The 24,576-nt window shown below is 33.3% G+C and overlaps 1 protein-coding gene across 1 annotated transcript in view; it reads right to left on the minus strand.

The window, feature by feature from the left end:
* Cnbd1 (cyclic nucleotide binding domain containing 1) overlaps window positions 1–24,576 on the minus strand; it is a 484,214-nt gene that overhangs the window by 85,670 nt on the left and 373,968 nt on the right. The window contains exon 10 of the mRNA XM_047565748.1: window positions 23,776–23,843. Within this exon, the coding sequence (XP_047421704.1) occupies window positions 23,776–23,843 (68 nt within the window). The remainder of the gene's footprint in view (window positions 1–23,775; window positions 23,844–24,576) is intronic.

Below are 24,576 nucleotides of genomic sequence, written 5' to 3' on the forward strand. Positions count from 1 at the left end.
AGACTGTTCTGTTTAGCACTTTGATAATTCTAAATAAAACATCAATTAAAGTTTCATATAAAATGGCATTCTAAAATTTATGACCATCAATCTCCATTTATAAGAGACACCAATTGGACCAACTTGACTCTTGCTTATACCTCATGCTAACGCTTCAATAGAAGTTAGAGATATAAAGAGCAAGACTCTGTTCCTGTATTTATGCAACCTACACATCAGTTTTTTTAAAAAGGTAATTATAATAACAGAATGAGATTAAATTATATGCAAGGGATGAAAGCAGTGAAGAACAGGTAGAGAGAGGACACGTCCCAGCAAGTGCACGGCAGGAAGGGGAGGGTTCTGATAGCTTTGGAAAAGGCTTCAGAAAGTTCCACATGCACAAGATTTGAAAATGAGCTCACCTACAGGATGACAAGAGAACAAAAACATAGGCAAAGTCACAGGATTGTGAAATGAGTTGATGATTTAGGAAATTTTAAGACATTTGACATTATTCAAGCAAAGTAAAGAAGAATACATGGCAGGAGAGGGTACTAGATAAGTTGGCAGGGGTTGCCATATGGATGGCCTTTGTTAGTTAAGCCTAAACTTCAACCTATAAGCCACAGATATGAATAGGTCAGTTCCAGAATTGATAGGGAGTTTAAAAGGTACATTATTCATATCTACACAGGACTTTTAAATCAACTCAGAAATGTGATCTGTAAACAACAACCAGGGATCACTTATATCTACAAATCTATCTGTATCTAACCCAGCTCCCATTGGTTGTGGCTCTTTCATCAATAAAAAAGGTTATTAATTAATTGATTGATCAACCATTTTCTGTGTGTTCTGTTATGTGGAAAATAGAAAAAAACACCCCAAACCTTGCTTTCAGAAAATGTATAATCTTCTGGACATGATAGCATATGCCTATAATCCCAGCGACTTTGGAGGCTAAGGCAGGAGGATTGCAAGTTCAAAGCCAGTCTCTGCAACTTAGTGAGACCCAAAGCAACTTAGTTAGACCTTTCTCAAAATTAAAAATGCTTAAAAAATCTGGGGATATCGCTCAGTGGTTAAGTGCCCTGGTGCAAAAAAAAAATTATATATATATATATATACATATATATATATGTGTGTGTGTGTGTGTGTGTGTGTGTATAAATATATGTGATATAAATATATGTGTATATATTTATATATACATAATGTGGAGAAAGTGGGGGCAGGTATACAAGTTTAAAGAAATATCTGCATCATAGGATATAGAAGCAAATGATGATACAGGTGACGCTAGAGTTTACTATGAAGGAAAAGTGTGTGCCATAAGTACAGAAGAGAAAAACAGATATTCAAAGCTGAGCAAGCAGCATAAGCAAAGACACAGATACACAAGTGAGCATACAGGCAATTTCAAGGAATTCAGTATGGTAGGGTTAGAGGGTTTCAAGTGTGAAGCAAAGATAGATGGGCAGCAGAAGAAATGGGTAGATGACTCTGTGAATAAAATGTTAGAAAATTTAAATTTTATTCTGTAAGCAAAAGGTAATTACTGGAGAGATAAAAAGTATATAAAGTGTCATGATCAGACTTATTTAGAGAAATCCCTCTGGAAAGAATACAGAGTGTGGATCTGTAGAGGTTAAAAATGCTGACTGTGTACAGTCAAAGAGACAAGCATGGTTTTTAGTTTCATTTCCATCCCTTATGTGTTGTTTTGGATAAGTATCTTGTTTCTTCTGGGTCCTGGTTTCCTCCTCTGTAAAATAGGAATAATAATCTCTATATGTCATAGACTTGTCATGAGTTTTAAATAAGTAATATATGGAGAATCCTTCAACAGTTACCAGCAGTTTTGCTGATGACCAAGAATAGCAGGAGAAAACAAATTGTAAGACTTCGGGAGACCAGCATTTTATCACCACTCATTCAATTGAGATATTATTTAATGATCTCCTAAAATAGACTATAAAACCCACTAAAAGGACAGAATTTTCTTGTTTATTTTTAAATGTCTCATTCCCCAGAATTAAGATAAAGCTTTCTTAAAGCAGGTGCTCTAAAAAGTCTGTTAAACACTAAAGATAAAATCTTTAGGCTAATTAGTTGTTGTTTTTGACATTTTTAATATAGCATTTATGGCAAAGTGAGGTGTTAGTTTCTTGACATTCATCTTTTCAAAACTATAAGCAATCAAAACTATCTTTCCATCGTAGTTTATTAAATTTAAAATAAATCTCATAAGTGTTATCACTTTTTTATGTTATATTTGCAAGTCAAGAAAATATTTTTGCTATTGTAATGATAATTAAATAAATCAGGAAGTTCAACTTTGCTTTTTGATAACTAGAATTAAAACAAAGTCATATGTTGAAAATATCATTTCGGTTTTCTCATAACATTAAGTTTCATCATTTTTCAGATTGGTACATATTATTACCCACAAATATATATTATCCTACAGGCCTTAGTATATATTTTTCTATGTTGAAATATTAAACTGTGCATTTAATTTTTAAGTATAAAGTATAATCCTTTGGAAGATGTTATCTATTTGGATCTGTCTAAATCTACAAAATATAATCAACCATTTTTTTTCCCTAATATAGAGGAATTTAAACTCCTCTTCTCCTTCTTCCAAACTTCAGTATTTTCAGAACCATATAATCCCTCTTCTGGAGGCTGTTTAGGAAAAGAAAATAGAAGAAAAATTCCCAGGATTTTATGCACATGCTGATCCAGGTTCATCATAGTTTTTGTTGTTTTGTGGTTACATTCTGTTATTATTTGTAGTCTCTCTAGTCTCACAAGATGTATGCCATCATTGTTTAGAAGTCATGGCTCCAAAAGAGAGACTGGGACTCTATTTTCTCCCTCATGCCACAGGGTTGCTGAGTGGTTTTAACTTGGCATAAATTTGTCCTGATTTTTCTGTGGTTGGTGTTGGTATGAGTAATAGAAATAATGTATCAAAATCCGGCTTTAGAAAGTAAAGATTGGGTAGTATGCTTATGCTTTTGTCTGCAAAACATGAGCAGGCGGCCACACTTTATGAAGTAGGCAACCTTCCCATGGCCCAGTACACACAGACTAGGCTCTACTGAGATAGTCCAGATGTGACAGATGCATGAATCCCACTGAGCTGATCTTTATCCTGGAGGAAATCCCAGAATGTTCTGGACAGAGCAAGGTGAAAGAAAGCATTTAGAGTTACATCATGTACAACTTGAAGTCCGGAAGCAATAATGAATTGCTTGCTTTGTTTATTTGTATTTTATATTTAAATAACAACACCCATTGTGAAATGCCACAGGGCATATGTAGTATGAAAAATAAAATTCTAAAAGCCAAAATTCATTTTTAATTAACATATCAATTACAGAAAGCTCCACTGAACAGATGTCTGTTGCTTTGTGCCCAGAAGTTCAATGAACTGAAGCTCTGTCAGGTCAAGGAGAAATAAAAAAGTACAATAGACTAAAAGCCTTAGGACTTTTAACAGGAGGACCCATGTTGATTTTGCCCTTTGTGACTGTACATAGATACAGATATCCCTCTAAAAATATCAAAGGCCTATGCCATATAGATGTATAGATTATATTTTAATTCCATCACTGAACAAGTACATTTAAAATAAATCATTTCAGAATAACTGTTTTGAAGCCACTGATGCACGTATGCCTGCAATAGGAATCCCTCCTATGCTCACACCCACAAGTTATTTTCCACATGAGCTATTTTTCTGAAACAAAGATTATATACCTCCCTACTTAAGAATGTCAGTGGATTCCTAGTGAAGTTAGGAGACTCAGCTGTACAAAAATCAAGCTCTTGCAAAATAGGATATCAAATTACTTCCTACACCCCCACAGATATCTGTCATATTCTCTTTGTCTCAAGCTTGTTTTCTAAGTTAATGCTTCTTGTAGTGTTCCAATATAGATCACCTCACAATTTCTACCATTGCCATCCAAGAATGCCTGTTCATTCTTCTAGACTTGGATCGTACGATATACCCTTTAACTAGATTCACAGGAATTACCTTCTCTATAAGTTCTACCTGAAAAACCAGTTGTTCCGTCTTCTTAGCCTCTTCTTTTAGGTATAAATAAGAATGCATTACAGACTTACTTAAATGTCTTGAAGTAATCCTAGGTTGATTGGATGGATGTTATAAGTCTGTGGGCCAGGTGGGTGTCTAGTTCACTGATACATCAAGAGGTTCTAGCTAGCTTCTTGCTGTAACATCTTTTTGTTGGCAGCATTATCACAATAGGGTCAGCCTACACACTAGACCAGAAGAATGGGAAGGACCAAAACATTTTCCTTCTGAGATTTTTGTCTGTTTCTTCAGAACTCAAACCCGTCACAGAGATTACCTCTAAATACATCAGTTACAACTGGGCTGTTTGATTGCGCCTACCTGCAATAAAATCTAAGAAAATATTTTTTTTTAAATTATGGAATCTACAGAAAATGTCAAAACTGTGGGATTGTGAGCTACTCCATAGTATCTCCACAACTGCTATAAAGCTGACCGATTTTGCTGCTGTGTCACAGATAATAATGTAATGATCAAGTCTGTTTTCAAGTCCCTTGAATGAAAAGGACTGTAACTTTAATAATTTTATCCTTCGTGTCAGGAACAATTTCAGACTCTATTTATTGAATGAAAAGCTCCACAAAAGAGAAGAAGCTTTGTTAAAACCCTGAGTTTTGAAGCAGGACATCAAAAATCTTCAAACTAGAAGAGGGCAATCTGAAAATTGACCAGCCTTGATTAAATCAAGGTGATTTTCCCATAATCCTGCCCACTAGGGAAAAAAAAGTCTAAATTCTCTCTAGAGAAAACTGACATCATCCAGAGCCTCATCATTAATTTCCTGTGATGACTTGACACAATACCACAAACTTTTTGGTAAATTATTCTATTACACTTCTACAGACCACAAGTCCAAACTCTGCTTCACTAGACTGCAGTCAAGGTGTAGCCGAGTTGTATTCTGTCCTTAGACTCTGGGAAAACTCCCTTCTGCTTGCTATTCTAGATTCTGGAGGCTCTCCCAATCCGAACCCTTGGTTTGTGGACCCCCATCAGGTTGCCTCCTCATCCCTACTGGTTCCATCATCATATCACGCTCTCCTTCCTTTCCTGTCTTCAACTCTCTTTCTGTCTCCCTCTTACAAGGACACCAGATTACATTTATGCCCTACTGAATACTACAGACATTGGTATTAAAATAGAATGTAATGTAGTTATAGTATTTAAGAGACAAAAATACAAGAGATATTATAGGCAGGAATTATAAAAATAGATATCAGAGAACTCAATATATGTATGAGAAAAACAAAGAAGAGCAAAATGTGGATTAAAAACTAAAAGATGTACCAATAGAAAATATCCAAGTTGCAGCACAGAGAAAAAAAATATAATAAAAAAGTTTAAAGAGCATTTTATAGGAGGATATTAAACAGGCCTACTTTATATGAAACCTGTCTCAGAAACAAGATAAAAATGTCAACACAGAAGCAGCATTTGAAGAATAGCTGGCAGAGAATGTCTCAAATTAATAAAAATGTTAAATCATTGATCGAAGAATCTCAGCCTCATTAAAGATTTAATTAGCAATAGATAGAGCTATAGACAAACATTGGTAATTATGCATAATCTATATAGATATAGATATCTAAATATACTCCAAGCCAGACAATATAAGATAAAAATCTAAGGCAAAGAAAAATATAACCACTGAGAGAATAAATACTATGTTCAAAAGAGAGCAATAAGACTTACGACTGAGATCTAAACTATAATATCAAAGAAAATAAACTATAATATCAAAGAAAAAAGCATGGAACTAACTGGATGAAGTTTTTTTTTTTTTAAACACAATTTTCCAAAACTAACTCTGAAAGACATTCAAAAGTATGTGTATTCTATATTTATCAAATAATTTAATCCATGAATCAAGGCCTAGTTGGCTTCTCAAATTAAATTTTACAAATATTTTATAAAGAAATACTTTTATCTAAGGAGGATACATTTTCAAATGCCCAGTAGATGCCTGAAACCATGGATAGTTCTGAACCTACATATCCTAAGGGTGTTTTCCTGTGCATCCCTGTACATGATAAAATCTTAATTATAAAGTAAGCACAATAAGAGATTGATAGCAATACCTACAGTTAATAATAAATAGTCATAACTTGCTATCATTAGAGTTAACTACAGTTAATAATAAAATAACTGTTGTAATATAATAAAATGACACTACCCTTGCATTTTGCGTTATTATGGAATCAAATAAGTGCGACTGAAACACCAGCTGTACAATACTATGACAGTTGATCACATAAACAGGGTGGCTACTAAGTGATGAACAGTGCGTAGTACATACAGCACGGATCCACTGGACAAAGTGGTGGTCAGATGGAGCAGAACAATGGGAGAATTCATCTTGCTACTTAGAATAGCATACAATTTAAAACTCATGAATTATTTCTGGAATTTTCCATTTAATAATTTCATACAATGATTGATTGAAGGTAACTGAAATCATGGAAAGTAAGACTGCAGGAAGGGGGAAACTCCTGAAATGCCAATTTAAAATATACACTTTTGGGTAAGGGGAAAAATAGTTTTAAAACTTCTCAAATTGCTTTTAGAGTCCAATAAAACATTGAGACCAAATACATAAATATATTAAAAGACAGAAATATTACAGGGTTATCACTGTTACCTACTTAGATGTCAATATTTTAAATAAGGAATTACTATACCCAGTTCAGCATTACTACAACATAGTACCAAATTGGTTTTATTACAGAATGATATTGATTTAATATTTGAAACTATACCAGAATCTTATTTTGAAAAAATACAAATTCTATTATCTTTTCAATAGATGTTAATATCATTCAACAATCATTAAAAATACTTAACACTAACAAATTTCTTGATCTGACAAACACCGTAACATGCAAGGTGAAATACTGAAACTGCTCATGACCTATATTTCACGTTTTACTACATATGCTAGTCAATATAATGAGTCAGGAAAGTGAACTTTTAACTATAAAAAATAGGAATAAGTAATATCTGTCATCCACAGATGGCATGCTTATATTCACTAACATAAATGTTAACATAATGTAGTATTTTATTTTGAATATACACATTTTTATTTTATCTCATGATAGAAATCTTTTTGAAGGTATTTTATATTCATTAGTCAAGTCATTCAAGTCTAATGTGCAATTAACACAGCATATTTCAATTCAGACTAGCTACATTTTGAATGTTCAATAGCACATATGGCTAGTGACTTCTACATTAGACATTTTAATTATGAAGCAAGGCGACCATAAAATGTTTAAAGCTACAGATTATTGATTAGTTTTAGGGAGAATTTATAGCATACCTTGTATTATGTAAGGCATCGTTTTCAACCTGGGGTTTAGCAGTTGTGGGAATCACTTTAGGAGTTCATATAATGGAAATCTTACAATAATTATAGTGCATGAGTCTTGTGTAAATTCTATGGAGAATAGAAGAGATGACTTTTTAAATTTTTATTTATTATTTCTTTTTAGACAGGCAATAAGCTTATTTAGGTTCAGGGTGCAAGTTCCAAAACACTTTCTAAGGGTTGCGGTTCACTGTCAGCTTGTTTTTTCAAACTCTTTGAAGTACTCCTAAGAGCTGTGTTTGATGGGTGCCATTCAGTGGCCAGCCAGGTAGTTGTGTCTGCTGGCTCAGTTTTCAAACCCTTTTTAAATGCTGATGAGCATCAGACCTATGCATGTGCAGCTTTGAGTTTGGTAGTTCTCAAGCAAGTTTGTGGGATCCCTTTCAGAAATACCTCATTTCATTTATCTCCCTGTTACGGTCTAGTTCCTGTGCTGCTTTTGGCCAGAAAACTAGGGCATTGCTAACCCCATTCTTCCTTGTACTTCTGAAACTCTACTCATCTATGGGGCCAATAAACATGCATATGCAGGGGGAAACGTGAAAATTTATTGCTTGTTTTGTGTTACATTGAATTCTAGTTTTTTTTCCCAAATCTACCTATTAATTACTTTTCAGATTGCTAAATAGTTCCTCAGTACATTCTATCCCGGTTCTATTACTGCATTCAATGAGAAAGCTGGCCAAGAGTGAGTTCAGTCCATCTTTCCTGGAACTAAGACCCAAAGCATACTCTTTAATAACTAAAAATTAGAAAAAAAAATGTTCATTAATGGTAGAATAAGTTATTTATATTTATGTCATAAAACAGTACCATATTTACTCCATGAATCTATTCAGTAATGCAAAAGAATCAACAGCTTCTACAGTGGTATTGATAGTTTCCATAGACATATCATTAGGGGAAGAAGCCAATGATAAGATCGTGCATGTCATGTGATTCCACTTATATAAAGGTTCAGAAGTAAATTAACCTTTGATGATAAAACCAGACCACTCGTTACCTTTGCAGAGAGATCAGTAATTGGAAGTAGAAATAAGAGAGGATTTTCAGGAGCTGTTAGTGTTTTAGATCATGAGCTTTGTAGATTATGTGATTGATGCTGCTTCATAGGAATGAGTTGGCCTGTACATTTAAGAACTGTGCACTTTTACTACCTGCGTATTATGTTTCTATTTAAATGTCTACATGAAAATCACAAAGATTAACTGAACTAACAACAACCATGCTACACTGATATTTTGACTTTTATGTAGGAAAAAACCTCCCAGTGTAACTGTAATTGCCATTTAGTTAATGCATATCATTGTTCTTATGAGGTCAATTTGACAGATACTACATCCAATCTCAAACTCTCTATTTTTTAATCTTTCTCATTCTTTCTTTTGCTCTGCATCTCATAAACATATAATTATGCCTGTCATTATGTAATTCAGTCCTGAATCATTTGAGTTTAAGGGAAGACCTAAAATAACTAAATGTTTATCACTATGTGAAAGCATATGAAATAAAACTTGAATAAATGATAAAAGATTTCAGATTTTTGTTAACCTTTCTAAATACAAAGTGTAATCTAAGTTATGAAGAAAATAGCCATAGTAATATGGAATTCTATTCTATAGTAGAAAATCATAATTTTCCTTAGAATCAAAGACTCTGGTCCTAAAAATAAATGCATGGACCTTAGAAAGTCACCACATGTGCAGAAGTTATAATCACTGAATTGAGGCAGTGTGGTTAGCAACAGAACTTGTCATATATCAAGTTGTCAATTTAAGTATGTGTAAGAAAAAAATAAATACTTCATTGGTGACTTTATTACTACATAGAGTTAAGACAATGACAGTGGAAATTGTTGGATTATTAGTTCTTTGGGGGATGTCAATCAACAGATTTAAGAAATATAGCTTTGATAGCTTCCCCTGCTATTCAGTTAATTACAGACAGAATCTTGTGTATACAATTTATTTAAGGATCCAAAGGGAAAAGGCAAAGGACATTAATTATACAACAAATATCATGCACACATTGACTAATTCATATCTATTATGTGTACTTTATGCATTTTTGATCAATAATATATTGCATCCTACACGTATGTATAAACAGTTAGTTTTATTGTAAATTAAAGAGTAGTACTCTTGTTTCAAAAATAAAACTCCCATTAAAATAATAGAGAACCCTAAGTACTCTTTAATGGTTTCAAATTATTTATGCAAAACAGAGTTGTCTTTAGAAAACTTGAAAACTGAGTTTCACAAGAATAAATCATTACTAAGTTCTAGAAATTTTTTACATTATTTTTTTTCTGGAAACTGTGATTAAAAACAAAAGCATTTCTCACAACAATAATGCACAAAAAGAAAAGAATATTAAATAGAGTAATTTTGAGGCCATAAATTTGTTCAAATTAGTAGCAGAGCAATTTTCATATTATAATGTAAAATTTGCTTTTCATTTTTTAAATGTTATTTTCATAATTGATTTGACAGAAATAGAAAGCTGACAGAAATATAAAGTTAGGCAGTCACATTAAATCCTTTGAAAATTCATCTGGTTCTAGTTGTTGTCTATATTTCTCTTATAGATCATTTCAGCTTAAAGTTTAAATTTTTTTGTATTATATAGTAGTGATGATTCACCACAATCATGATGTTTATAACTAGAAATGTAATAGAATAAATTGATTGTGTAAATAATTAAATTAAATGCTTTCCTAGTGAATCTATTCAAATCATATCTAGGGCTGCTGGTGTTATAGCTCAGTAGTAGAGCACTCGCCTAGCATAAAAAAGGAGAGAGAGGTATATAAAGACATAGAACTGTTTTTATATAAGTAAAATATCTCTTGATTTTATTAATATTATAATTATTCTCTCTGTCCATTCTTCTTTATCATACATTATTAATTCATTGAGCAAATGAATAAAACAAAAAAAATCCCTAAAGATCTCTGGTAATGATCTTGGCTATTTTATATATTATTTCATGTACTTTGAATTGTAAATAAGGTAATATACTAGTAATCAAAAATACCATCAGTCATAACATTCTATATTGATTAAAGTTAAAATAATTTAAATTAGATGGTTGACACGTGCTGATAATGAAGCTGAATTCAGCTTATTTTCTTTTCCTGTTGAAAAATATATTTTAAAAGCCTTTCTTACAAACAATCCATACAACAACGGTACAAAATAAAATAAATGAAGACTGAGTAAAAAGAATTAGGACAAAGGGAAAATGAGGATAGAAAAAGGAGGTGATGTCAGAAGAGAGATGAGCACATGGAAAACATGCCCAATGTTCCTGTGCATCTGCTGGAGATGGATCACAAATTTAGCCTGTAGCTTTCTAGTAGTCAACACAAAGATGGATCAATGATTCATTTAATGGGTCATAGTATCCTTGAAATGAAAAACAAGTTGTCATTCAGAAGAAGACCTATTCTTGGCACTATAACCAGAAAAACATGCTCCCTGGTCTTAATAAAAAGAATATTAGGAATCACATCCACACCTATATCCTTACCCTGCCTACAGAAGAGCTCTGACATTTCTAGTAATAACATCCTCAAATTAGGCTGTGCTATCACACAGAACACAATTCAGCAAAGCCAAAGCAATCTAATTTGGATGGACACAATGATCAGATAATATGGCTTAACCCAGAAATAGACTGCAGAGGACCTGAGGCACTGGATTTCCTATTTTCGCTCTGCTTCTGGTGCTGCCCTCTGTGTTTGCATGTGTTGCCATGTGTACCTATGGGCACACAGATAAAAGGAGAACCGATATCACTCTCAAAAAAATACAATCATATGTTATTTTTGGTTTCGTTTTTACATATTATACAAAACACATAGATTTTTGAAGTTTTTGTTTTTAAGGACATTTCAAAAATTTAAAGTCTGAGCAGAAATCTAGACAGAATTTTTAGGAGCCTCAACTCCTAAACTGATTTATTTATAAATCTGTGACAGTTATTTCTAGGTTATCCTTCCTGACAACTTTTATTTAATATTTCTATTTTACATTTTTTTTAGTATTATTTCTGGTCAATTATTTTTAGGGTTGGTGACACTAAAATAGGATTGTCATCATATTTTGAAAGTAAGTTGTCTGATAAGGAAAGTACATAACTGTACCTGAACAGACAACCTGAACTTAGCCAAGGATCTTAAAAACTAGTGTAACTTTTATTTCAGGACTAAACAACAGAGCTTTCCAAAAATAGTTGGGGAATTAATGCCAGGAAGGTACTCTTAACTTTGAAGAAAGTTTTAGTATATAACAAATGAAACATGAAAAAATACAGTTGTTGCATATCCATTTCATTATCCTGAACTGGAAACTGAAAATATTAATGTGAGAGAAAATACAGCTTAGGTGACCCTGATACCTATTTCATGCTGAAACTCCTATATTTGAAGTAGATTAAATAGAAAAAAATTAAATAATTGTTTTATAGTTCAGTCCAACATGAAACTGGACCACAGTTAAATGTCAATGAGAAACTGGAGAAGATACATCTACCACAAACATTTTGAGGTGAAGAAATGTTCCACCCACCAACTTCCATGATGCTCTTTCATTGTCTTTTCTGTCTGTGAATGTCAACAAGGGGTGGTGAGAAAGGAATGCCAAGAGCCCAGATTTGGGACTGAATATGTTCTCCTACTTGTGTGTGCTCTTGTTTTCTGCCATTGTTCTGCTCCTAATTACTGTCATGTATCACTCAACAGAATATTACACATGCAATACAAAATTCCTGCCAGGCAAAAATGGGAGACATTGGAACAAACATAAATGAACTTTCCAGAAAGTGTTTAATCATGTTTTATTTCATACCACATGTGTTATTACAGAGATTTTCAAAAACTTTCAGAAAGTAGCCTATTTACTGACAGATGAACTTAAGGACTAGGGAAGGCCCAAATGAAAAGGAACTTATTAATTTTTCTTCAGCCTTAACATTTACTATACTTCTTAAATTTCTTTAGTGAATATTGTATATTTATCTTTAAAAATTAATTATAATTGTTCTGCTTATTACAAATATGATTTTGCCCAAGAGTAATAAGACAATGACTTTTTTCAGCTACAAAGTGTTCCAACTCTATTTTTCCATTTAAGAAAGACCTAATTTTATTCTCCATTGTATGTTTCACTGAATATGACATTTAATATTAAGGGTAAAACTTACTAATTTAGTTAAAAATGGACATTAATTCACCAAGCTTTTAAAAACTTATCTTTCGTAGACAAATTCAATAAAGAGATAAAGATTCTGAAAAGAAACCAAGCAGATCCTCAAAATGAAGGAATCAATAAACCAAATTAAAAATTCAATGGAAAGCATGACTAACAGACTAGATCACTTGGAAGACAGAGTTTCAGGCAATGAAGACAAAATATATAATCTTTAAAATAAAGTTGACCACAGAGAAAAGAGATGTTAAGAGACCATGAACAGAATGTCCAAGAAATGTGGGATAGCATGAAATGACCAAATTTAAGATTTATCAGGCTAGATGAAGGTACAGAGGCACAAACTGAATTTAATGAAATAATATCATAAAATTTACCAAACCTGAAGAAATACAGGAGGCTTACAGGATCCCAAAGATACAAAATTACAATAGACATACCAAGGCACATTATTGTGAAAATACCTGATATATAAAATATCAATAGAATTTTAAAGGCTACCAGTGAAAAATGTCAGACTGCATTTAGAAGGAAACCCATTTAGTCTCAGCCAATTTCTCAACTCAGCCCCTCAAGGCCTGGAGGTCTTGTAATAGTAAGTATATATCAAGCCCTAAAAGAAAATGGAAGCCAACCATGAATACTATACCCAGCAAAGTTAAGCTTCAGATTTGAAGATGAAATAAAAACCTTCCATAGAAACAAAAGTTAAAAGAATTCATAAGTAGGAAGCCTACACTATAGAATATTCTCAGCAAAATATTTCATGAAGAAGAAATGAAAAATAAAATGAAAACCACTGAAGGGAGGAACTACACTAAAGGAATGGTCATTCAAAGGAGAAACTAATTCAAATTAAAAACCAAAAATAAAGAAAAATGACGGGGGATACATATCATATCTCACTAATAACTTTGAACATAAATGGCTTAAACTCATCAATAAAAAGACATAAACTGGCAGACTGGATTAAAAAACAAGACCCAACAACATGCTGTCTCCAAGAGACTCACCTCATAGGCAAAGACATTCACAAACTGAAGGAGAAAGGATGGGAAAAAACGTATCACTCACATGGATCTAATAAATGAGCAGGGACTTCTATCCTTATATCAGATAAAGTAGATATCAAGCCAAAGTTAGTCAGAAGGAAAAAAGAAGGGCATTTTGTACTTCTTAAAGGAATTATACATCAACTAGACATAACAATCATAAATATTTATGCCCCTAACAATGGAGCATTCATGTACACCAAACATGTAAATGTAAATCATCACATCAATAGACTTAAAGACAAGAATCATATGATTATTCTCAATAGATGCAAACAAAGCATTTGACAAAATATAGCACAACTTCATGTTCAACACACTAGAAGACCTTGGGATAATAGGAATATTCCTCAACAATTTAAAAGTTATAAATGCTGAACACAAGGCCTATATTACTTCTAAAAACTACAGCAAGACAGGGATGTCCTCTTTCACCACTTTTATTCAACATTGTCCTTGAAATTCTAGCCAGAGCAATTAGACAGAAGAGAGAAATTAAAGGGATATGAGTAGGAAAAGAAGAACTCAAACTATCACTATTTCCCAAGGACATGATTCTATATTTAGAAGATCCAAAAAATTTCACCAGAAAACTTGTAGAACTCATAAATGAATTCATCAAAGTATCAGGATATAAAATTAACACCCCAAAACCAATTGCATCCCTATACATCAGTGATAAAGCTACTGAAAGAGAAATAAGGAAAAATATCCCAGTCATAATAGCCTAAAAAAAATTTTTGTGAATCAGTCTAACAAAAGAGGTAAAAGACATCTACACTGAAAACTACAGAACACTAAAGAAAGAAATTGAAGAAAATCTTAGAAGATGGAAAGATCTCCCATGTTTTTTAATAGGCAGAATTATTATTGTCAAAATGGTCATATCACCATAAGAACTATACAGACTTAATGCAATTTTTATTAAAATTCCAATGACATTCTATATACAAATAGAAAAAGCAGTCATGAAATTCATTTGGAAAAATAAGAGACCTAGAATAGACAAAGCTAACCTTAGCAAGAAAAGTGATATAGTAGCATCATAATACTAGACCTTAATTTATACTATAGAGCTATTGTAACAAAAATGGTATGGTATTGACACCAAAACAGACACATAGACCAATGGTAAAGAATAGAAGGCACAAAGAAAAACCCACATAAATAAATTATCTCATACCAGACAAAGGTGCCAAAAACATACCTTTGTGAAATGTTAGCCTCTTCAACAAATGGTGCTGGGGAAACTGGAAATCCTTATGTAGCAAAGTGAAATTAAATGTCTATCTCTCACTCTGCATGAAACTCAACTCAAAGTGGATCAAAGACTTAGGTACTAGAACAGAGATCCTGTACCTAATAGAAGAAAAAGTAGTTCCAAATCTTCACCATGTCAGCTTAGGAGCTGACTTTTTTAACAAGACTCCTAAATCACGAGAAGTAAAATCAAGAATCAACAAATGGGATGGAGTCAAACTAAAAAGCTTCTTCATAGCAGAGGAAGCAATCAAGAATGTGAAGAGAGAACCTACAGAATGGGAGAAAAATCTTTGCCACCTGCACCACAACCTGAGTGTTAATCTCCAGGATAAATAGGTAACTCAAAAATACTTAACACCAAGAAACCAAATAACCCAATCAATAAACGGGCTAAGGAACTGAAGAGGCATTTCACAGAAGAAACATGAATAGTCAATAAATATATGAAAAAATGTTCGACATCTCTAGCAATTAGAGAAATGCAAATAAAAACTATACTGAGATTTCCAGTCAGAATGGCAATTATCAAGAATAAAAGTAATAAATGCTATTGAGGATGTGGGGAAAAAGGTCCACTTATACTTTGCTTATGGGCCTGCCAACTGGTGCACCAAATCTGGAAAGCAGTATGGAGATTGGAATGGAATCACCATTTGACCCAGTTATCTCACTTCTCAGTTTATACCCAAAGGACTTAAAATCAGCATACTACAGTGACATAGCCACATCAATGTTTCTAGCAAATCAATTCACAATAGCTAAACTATGCAACCAACCTAGGTCCCTTCAACAGATGAATGAATAAAGAAATGTGATATATATATGCAATGGAATATTACTCCATCATAAAGAAGAATAAAATTAGGGTTTTTGCTGGTAAATGGATGGAACTGGAGGATATTATGTTCAGTGAAACAAGTCAATCCCCCAAAACAAAAGGTAAAATGTTTTCTCTCATATATGGATGGTAATTCACAATAGGCGGGGGGGGGGCAGTGAGGAATAGAAGTACTTTTGACAAAACAAAGGGGAATGAAGGGAAGGAGGGGAATAGGAATAGGTAAGATAGTAGAATAAATGGACATTATTATCCTTTGTACATTTATGATTACATAACCAATGTATTTCTACTTGTGTATAACCAGAAGAAAGAGAAATTATACTCCATATGTGTATAATATGTCAAAATATATTCTACTATCATGTATAACTAATAAGAACAAATAAAAATGTATTAAAAAATTAAAGAATAAAATATTCTTTTTGTTTACTTTGTTCCTTTTGCTACTTTTCCAAATTAGTGATCAACATCAATTCAAAATCTGGTTTCTCAATATTATTTTATATAGAGAAAAATCTGAAAACTCTCCCACAAGGCAATAAAACTGGTAAATGAATCCTGTCAAGTGCAGGATATAGAATCAAAATATAAAAATGTATATAGCATTTTTATATAACACAATGAACTTGCTAAGGAAGAAATTAGGAAAGCAATCTCATTAACAATAGCCAAAAAACAAATCAATAAATTACCTGGGTATAAATTTAATCAAGGAAGTGCTTGATCTCTACAATGAAAATTACAAAATGCTAATGAAAATAATTTAAGGGAATAAAAAAATGGGAAAGACAGCCTATCTCACTTTTGCAATACCCCATTATCTCCTCTGCATGTGTCTTTGCTTTCCTAAATAAATAAATGTCTGCCTGTGTCTCTGAAGAAAAATAAAAAGATATTCCATATTCATGGATTTCAAGGATGAACACTGCTGATGTGTTCACACTACCCAGAGCCATTTAAAGATTCATTGTAAAACCCATCAATACACCAGCCAGGCATGGTGACACACACCTGTAACCCCAGCAGCTCAGGAGGCTGAAATAGGAAGATCATGAGTTCAAAGCCAGCCTCAGCAAAAGTGAGATGCTAAGCAACTCAGTAAGACTCTGTCTTTAATAAAATCCAAAATAGGGCTGGGGATGTGGCTCAGTAGTCGAGTGCCCCCGAGTTCAATGCCCAGTACTTCCCCCCGAAAAAAAAAAACATCAGTGGCATTATTCACAGAAATAGAAAAAAATTCATAAAATTCATAAGGAACCATAAAAAGATTCCAAATAACCAAAGAAATCTTGAACAAAAATACAAAATAGAAAGCTGAGAGCATCACAATATCTGATTTCAAAACATACTACACAGAAATGGTAAATAAAACCACTTGTACTGTCATAAAAACAGACACAGAAACCAATGGAACAGTATACAGAACCCTGAAGTAAATCCACACATCGACAGCAAACTTCTCTTCAGCAAAGGCACCAAAAACCTACACTGGAGAAAGGATGACATGTTCCATAATTGGTGCTGGGAAGCAGAATGAAACTTGACCCCAATCTCTCATCATATAAAGATCAATTCATCGAAGGCCAAAAGGCAGGTCTGAATCTTTGAAACTACTGGAAGAAAACTTAAGGGAAACACTGCAGCACATGGGTACAGGGAACGATCTTTTTATAACTGACTCAAGTGCCCAGACAATAAAAGAAAAAACATTGAAAAGTGGAATTGTATCCAAATAAGAAGTTTCTGCACAGCCATGGAAACAAACTCCAAAACAGAGAGACAGCCTACAGAAGGAAAGGAATGCATTTGCAAGCTCCTCATTTAATAAGGGATTGATATCTGGAAGTTATAAGAAACTCAAAAATATCTGAAAGTTATAAGAAACTCAAAAATCTTAACCACATAAAACTATAAATGATCTTTGGGAAGAAGAGTTGAATATGTGGGAAACATTTAACTGAAAAATTTACAAGTAATTTTTTTTATTAAACTGGGATAATTACTTCTTTAATATGCTAAACAAATTTTTGAATTTTCAAATGCTTTATCTTACAATGTAAGATTTTAGAAACTGTCTGATTCAGAAATCAATAAAAAGTTTGAAAATTAAAAAAATAAATAAAACGTAAAAATAGAAATGATTCAAATAGGCATCTCTTAAAGGACGATATACAAATGACCAGCAAGTATACGCAAATGTTCAATATCACTAATGATAAGAAAAATGCAAAGCAAAACCACAATGAGGTATCATCTCACTCCAATCAGAATCAAAATGACAAAAAATAACAAATGTGGGTAATAATTTAGAGAAAAGGGAACTTTTATACCCTGTTGGTGGGGATGTAAATTCGTATAATCAGTATGGAAACTGTAGGGAGGTTCCTCAAAAAAAAAAATAGAAAAATAATTCCAGTTATCTCACTATTGGGTATGTATCCAAAGGAAATGAATCTAGTATATCAAAGAGATACCTGAACTCTCATGCTCATTGCAACACTATTTGCAAATAGCTAAGATATAGAATCAACTGAAGTGCCCAATGGTAGATGAATGGATAATGAAAAAGTAGTAAATATAGACAATGGAATATTATTAAGCCATCAAAAAGAACAGAATTCTTTTATATGCAGCAACATGGGCAGAACTGAAAGATACTATGTTAATGAATAAGTCAGGCACAGAAAGATAAATATCATGTGTTCTTAATGTGAAAGCTAACAAAGGTGTTTTGTAGAAGTAGAGGGTGGAATTGTGGTTACTGAAGTTAAGAAGAGTAAGGTGGGATGAGTTACTAGGAGATTATGTAAGACTTATGAAAATACAATTGTACAGGAGAAATAACTCCCAGTGATCTGCTTCACAACAGGATGACTATAGTTCAAAATCATATGTGTATTTTATAAAGAAATAGAAAAGAGGCATCCAAAGATTCTCAAAACAAAGAAACAATATGTTTATTGAGATGGAAATTTGATAACAATCAAATTTGATTCTTAAACAGTGTATGCAAGTACTGAGTTATCATACACTATACCGCATACATATGTATTTTGTCAAAGAGACAATGGTAGCATCTGATCTTCCTGTATCTAAAACCTTTTTTGTATATTCTTTCAAGTTACTTATTCCCTGTCATACATCATATATCCATTATTGCCCATGAGTCTCATTTATGTAACAAATCACAGTTACTAAATACATTCCTTGAAGTTTAGCTTTCCAACCAAGAAGAAAGTGAAAGAATATTCATTTCATGCACATGGCAAAATCTTAGAATATGATTGTTTAAAAGATAGGAAGCTTTATGTCTTACGTGGAGGATATGTAGGTGCAGAGGAGTCTCTATTTTGATGTTTCAGCTATGAGGGGTTTGATAGACAGCCTTTAGTCATTCACTGGATAAACACCCTTATCACTATGAGTTAGGCATGTCTCTCAGGTAGAAAACCATAATTAAGTCATTATTCCAAAAAAAAAAAATGAGAATAAAATTAGCCTAGGCAAAACATTTTGTTTCATCTTTTTCAGAAAAAAATATATGCAGAACTTCTTCTGGTTAGAGTGGGTTAATTTGTGGGACCATTGCTCTTGGTGGGCTTAATTAGAAGATCTGGGGGAGGGAATCATGTCTTTAAAGGTCTCAGAGATCTGCTAATGCCATGAAGATCTGGTGATCTGAAGAAGGTGCTCTGCCAAGGTGGAGCTGATTTTAATACTTTGAGGTTATTTCCTGATACTGCTCCATGGATTTGTCTGGACAGAGGATCATTACTGAGGAAGAGAGAAACCAGTGGGGCATTCAGTAGTTCTTTGTATCTATAATGATAAAACTAGAAACTTCAAGGGAGGTAAAACACATGAACAATTGTCCTTCAAGAATTCTGTGCAGGGCAAGAGGCTAAAAAGATAAGCCAAAAACATTTAGAGAAAAGGTGAATTTTCAGTAGTATTCTAAAAAGAGAAAATTAGAGTTCAGTCACTACCAGGGAGATGCCCAGTACAGGTTTCCCAATTCCACTGAAACTCCTGGGAAGAACAGAGGTGGAAACAAAGTATACTGTCTTACCACAATTGCAGCCACAATTATTTATAATAGTTAAAGTGATCAACCTCCCTTATACTCCATCTGCCTACAAAAGACAAGAAGAAGCCCATCAAGTAAAAGATATCATCAGAAATTGTACAGTTTTTATTAAAAAATATCCAGTATTCAATTCAAAATTAATAGGCTTAAGAGCAAGCGAAACAAGAACAGAGGGAAAAAGAGAGAATTAGATACCTTCATGTTCAGGATAAACAAATATTAAAGTCACTGAGAAAAGGAATTAAAACAACTTTGATTAATATGTTCAAGTATATAGAGGAAAACATGGGCTAAAAGATTGAGTAAAGTAGAATATTATCTGATATCAGTATCTGAGTAATTGGAAATTATGAACTCTATAGATTTAACAGTAAGTTAGAAACCACAGAAGATAAGCTTAGTAATCTGGAAAGAAGAAAAATTAAAAATCCATAAACTTGAGTACAGGTAAAAAAGAGTAAGAATTAAGAAATATTCTTATTAGGAATATAAAAATATGTAAGGGAAAAGACACATACATTGAAAATTTCTTGTGTGCTTTTAAACAGAATCCCAGAAGGAAAGAAAAAAGAATGAAGTATAAGCATTATTTGAAAAAATATTGCCTGAAAAAATTCTAAAACTAATGACATACACAAACTCATACATTAAAAAACAACCATGAAACTTGAGCAGAATAATTAGAACTGAAACCAAAACCATGTGCAGGCACACAAAGTAAAACTATCGAAAAGCAAAGAAAAGAAGAAAACCTTAAAACCCACCCAATAGGTTATTTTTGTGCATCCTGACGAATCAGTTTGATCCTAAAATTTAAATGTAAATTCAAAGGAGGAGACAATTGATAAAACAACATAAAGAAGGACAAAGTAGGTTTTACTCTAACAATAATAATAAAAAATTACAATTAGATAAAACTTTAAAAATTAAGTCATTATGGAATTATTGTGAGGTTAGATGACTGCAGCTATTTTATAAAACAGAGAATATGTAGATTCCTACATGCATAGTCTCCTGGTTTAATTAATTAAGGACAGCAATACAGTTCAGTGGTCAGAGAATGATCTTTTCAATAACAGGTGGCTGAGAACATCAGATATCCAGAGAAAAAGAGCTTAAATTTAGACCATTGACAAAAGTCCATTCCGGATGGATTGTAAGTTAATTTTGAAAGGTAAAACAATAAGGTTTTTAAAAACAAAGAGCAGGAGAGTGGGGAAGGAGATCCTATTCATGAAACTGGCTCTTTGTAGCACTACACATGAGACTGTGGCTTTATTTAAAAATCCAAATAGCAGAACTGAGCTATGTCTGAAACTCTTCATTTTTATAAACTCATCAGAATAATTCCACGTCTGTGGAAAAATGCCAATCAGCAGGAATAAAATGCATAAAAGTAACAAGCGTGTCTTATCAAGACATATGATCTGCTCATTTAATTTTGACTCTGCTAGAATATAATTAACAGAATAATGCTAGCTTGTGCAAAATACCAGAATAGATGCCCCTGGAGGAGGCAAAATTCAGAGCAGCTCGATAACTCACAAAGCAGAATAGGGAAAAATGCAGAATTAAAAACAAACACTCACATGATCATTAACATGCTGCCAGAATAAAGTGTGTCTCATTCTACTTTTCCTGTGTTTAACACAGATGTGGCTGGCTTAGTATGCCACATCTGTTCTTGCTTCCACAGAGTTGGAAGATGGAGTCCATGCTTTATTCCATTCAACATGAAAAAAGTTCTATTCACACCAGAATCAGTGAGCAATTGATGATTCCAAGGGAAAAACAGAATTTACATCAAACTTGACACTGCAGCACTACTTAAAAGAGTTTAATTGGAAATATCTTTTTTCTTCTAAATCTCTCTCTAAGATTTTTATCCTTGCTCCACTTTGCCTTATCAGCTGCCTTTCAAGTGTGTGCTCCACTGATACATCACATTCTCCTTTATGCCTGGACCCCTGGGAAGCACAATCCAGATTTCTTCTCAGGAAAGTGGCAACTCCAGACAGTTAGTCCTTACAAGCACTTCCTGTTCCAATAAATCCTGGCAAATTACATTCTTACATTCTTTCTGCCTAAAAACTTTTCCCACCAAAACAAAAACAAAAAACAAACAAACAAATTTAAAAAAAAAGTTTCAAGGAGAAGACAGCACCCAAGAATTACTTGTGATACCCAGGGCTCACTTGAACTCTGGCTTACACTCATCTCCCAAATTAGGGATTGAGAAGGCTCTCCTCTTGAAGTTGCATTTCCTATCCCAGTGTTACAGTTAAAATAGAGGTGTCCACAAAATTCATGCGTGAAACAGTATGAGAAAGTTTAGAAGTGAAATGATTGGGTTATAAGGTCCTTAACATAATCAGTACAGTAATCCACTGGTAGGAATTAATTGGATGGTAACTATAGGCAGGAAGGATGTGGCTGGAGGATGTGGGTCTCTGGGGGCATGCCTTTGCGTTTCTATTATGTGCTTCATAAGTGAGTCTCTCTTTGCTTCCTGATTACCATGTTCTGAGCTGCTTTCCCCCACCACACTTCCACCATGATGTTCTGCTTCACCTCAGGCACATAGCAATGGATTTGGCCATCTATGGACTGAGAACTCTGAAAACTGAGCACCAAATAGATTTTTTCTCCTCTAAAGTTGTTTTTGTCTGGTCTTTTGGTCACAGTAGTAAAGAATTGAACTGAAACATTCAGTCTGATCGCTTAGCTAAAAAGAAAATATCTTCCCTCAAGTCCAGATTTAATCTCCCGGCTCAGTCAGTCAGAGTTCCACTTGTGTCAGCAGAGGTCAACAGGTGGAAATGAAGGGAACATACAATTACTACTGGAACTAACAGAGCAGTATTAAAGCGTGCAAAAGTCTTTCTTACAATGCTCCTCTTCTGTAAGATCATATTCCAACTACCATCATGACTTGTGTCATTTGGCAATCATGGTAAGGAAATACTTTGTCTCATGTTCATAATTTTGACTTATTCCAAAATAACAGCTCAGAGCTACACCTTCATTTACAAGTCCCACATGAGTTCTCAAAACATAACACAGATGTTGGTTCCTTTGAAGGGCGTGGTACTTCTGTTCTCAACACACTTTGGTTCTAAAGGAAGAATCAACCTGTTCAAATTAAGTCATAAGGAAACACTGAAGGCATCAGAGGCAGTTATGTGGATCCCACTATAGATTTTGTTGGGAGGCAAAGGGAAAAGCTAGTATTTGCACTGCACTATAGTCAGCCTTTAAAGTTCCCTCTCTCTAGTGTTGGTCTTTAAGGACACTATTTGGCTAAACTTCCAGTCCATTTCCTTTTCCCTTTGACTTCTGTCACAATTCACAGTGACACCTTTTAACACCAATACCACCTGGGTGACTTTAGGGATGTTAAGGCCATTTGGTTCTGCCATCTTTTCAAGAATAATGCCATCAGGACATCAGCATTTCTGTAACTCATTTGGAATCCTAATGACTCGAGAGTGCTTCCTATTTCTCATTGTACCATAAACTTGTTGAAAGTTCTAATCACAATCCTTGCATAAATTATTTAATATTTTAATATGGGCTAAGGCATACTGGTCCTATATGCACATTAGAAATATAAAGATTGGAATAAAGTATATTTACCACTTATACAAGTAATATTTTATTCACATAAAATGGACATGCTAAAACTGAAATATGAAAAAATCCTAAAACAATTTTACAAATTTTCTATTCTGTTGTTTCTTACAGAGTAGATAATATTAAAGTCACTTTAATAGGAAGGCTATAGATATTAAAATACAACAACTGCTTGCTTATGTTAAATTACAATGAATAATGATATTTATTATAACTTGAATATTTTGCTTACATCTGTCAGATGGCCAAAAGTTGTTTCAGCAGTTTGGATCATAAGTTGCTGGGTCACTTGATCTAATGCTAGAAGAAAACAAAATGTTTAGGATATCTTTAGAAATAATATTTTTAAATAAGGAAAAAATAGAGAAGTCATTCATCTTTTCATTATCAACATAAAAATAGCACACAAAATTAGAATGCTCCTAAAAATAAAATTGATTGATGATATCTCATCCTAAATTCACATTTACAGACAACCAGATAATCTTAAAGAATTCTAGCACAGATGATTTAGTGTAATTGGCACAATACTCAACTTCAAAATCAGAAATTGGAACTTGTTGAGTACTTAGCATGGGCAGACATTACTGATTACCTACCCCAAAGTCATTCCCTTACCTTTGGCAGAATCACATTGCATGACAGAGCCTGAAAATACTAGATATTTGCTTTCTTAAGAATGGCACCAAATAAGTCATAGAATTTATCATTGAAATGTTGGTATGTTTAAGAATAAAAGAAGAAGAATTAATAGTTCTGCTTGAACTTTGGAGTATACCAAGTTACCAAAACCAAATCTAATGGACTTAAAAGGAAGTGTGCTAGGGGCTTTGGGAAAGTCTAGATCCAAGAACAAAGAAACAATCCAGGATGCCTAACTATCCTTTGTGTTTTGAACATAACACATGTTGGCTGCATAAAAAGACAAGACAAAGGACTATGTTAACACAGTGAAGATGGCCAAGTTAAAACATAGAAAAAACCCAGAATCTTCACTGACATTATTGAATATTCTTACACGGCATCATAAATG

The sequence above is a fragment of the Sciurus carolinensis genome, chromosome 1, assembly GCF_902686445.1.
Source record: "Sciurus carolinensis chromosome 1, mSciCar1.2, whole genome shotgun sequence".
NCBI classification, from domain to species: Eukaryota; Metazoa; Chordata; class Mammalia; order Rodentia; family Sciuridae; genus Sciurus; species Sciurus carolinensis.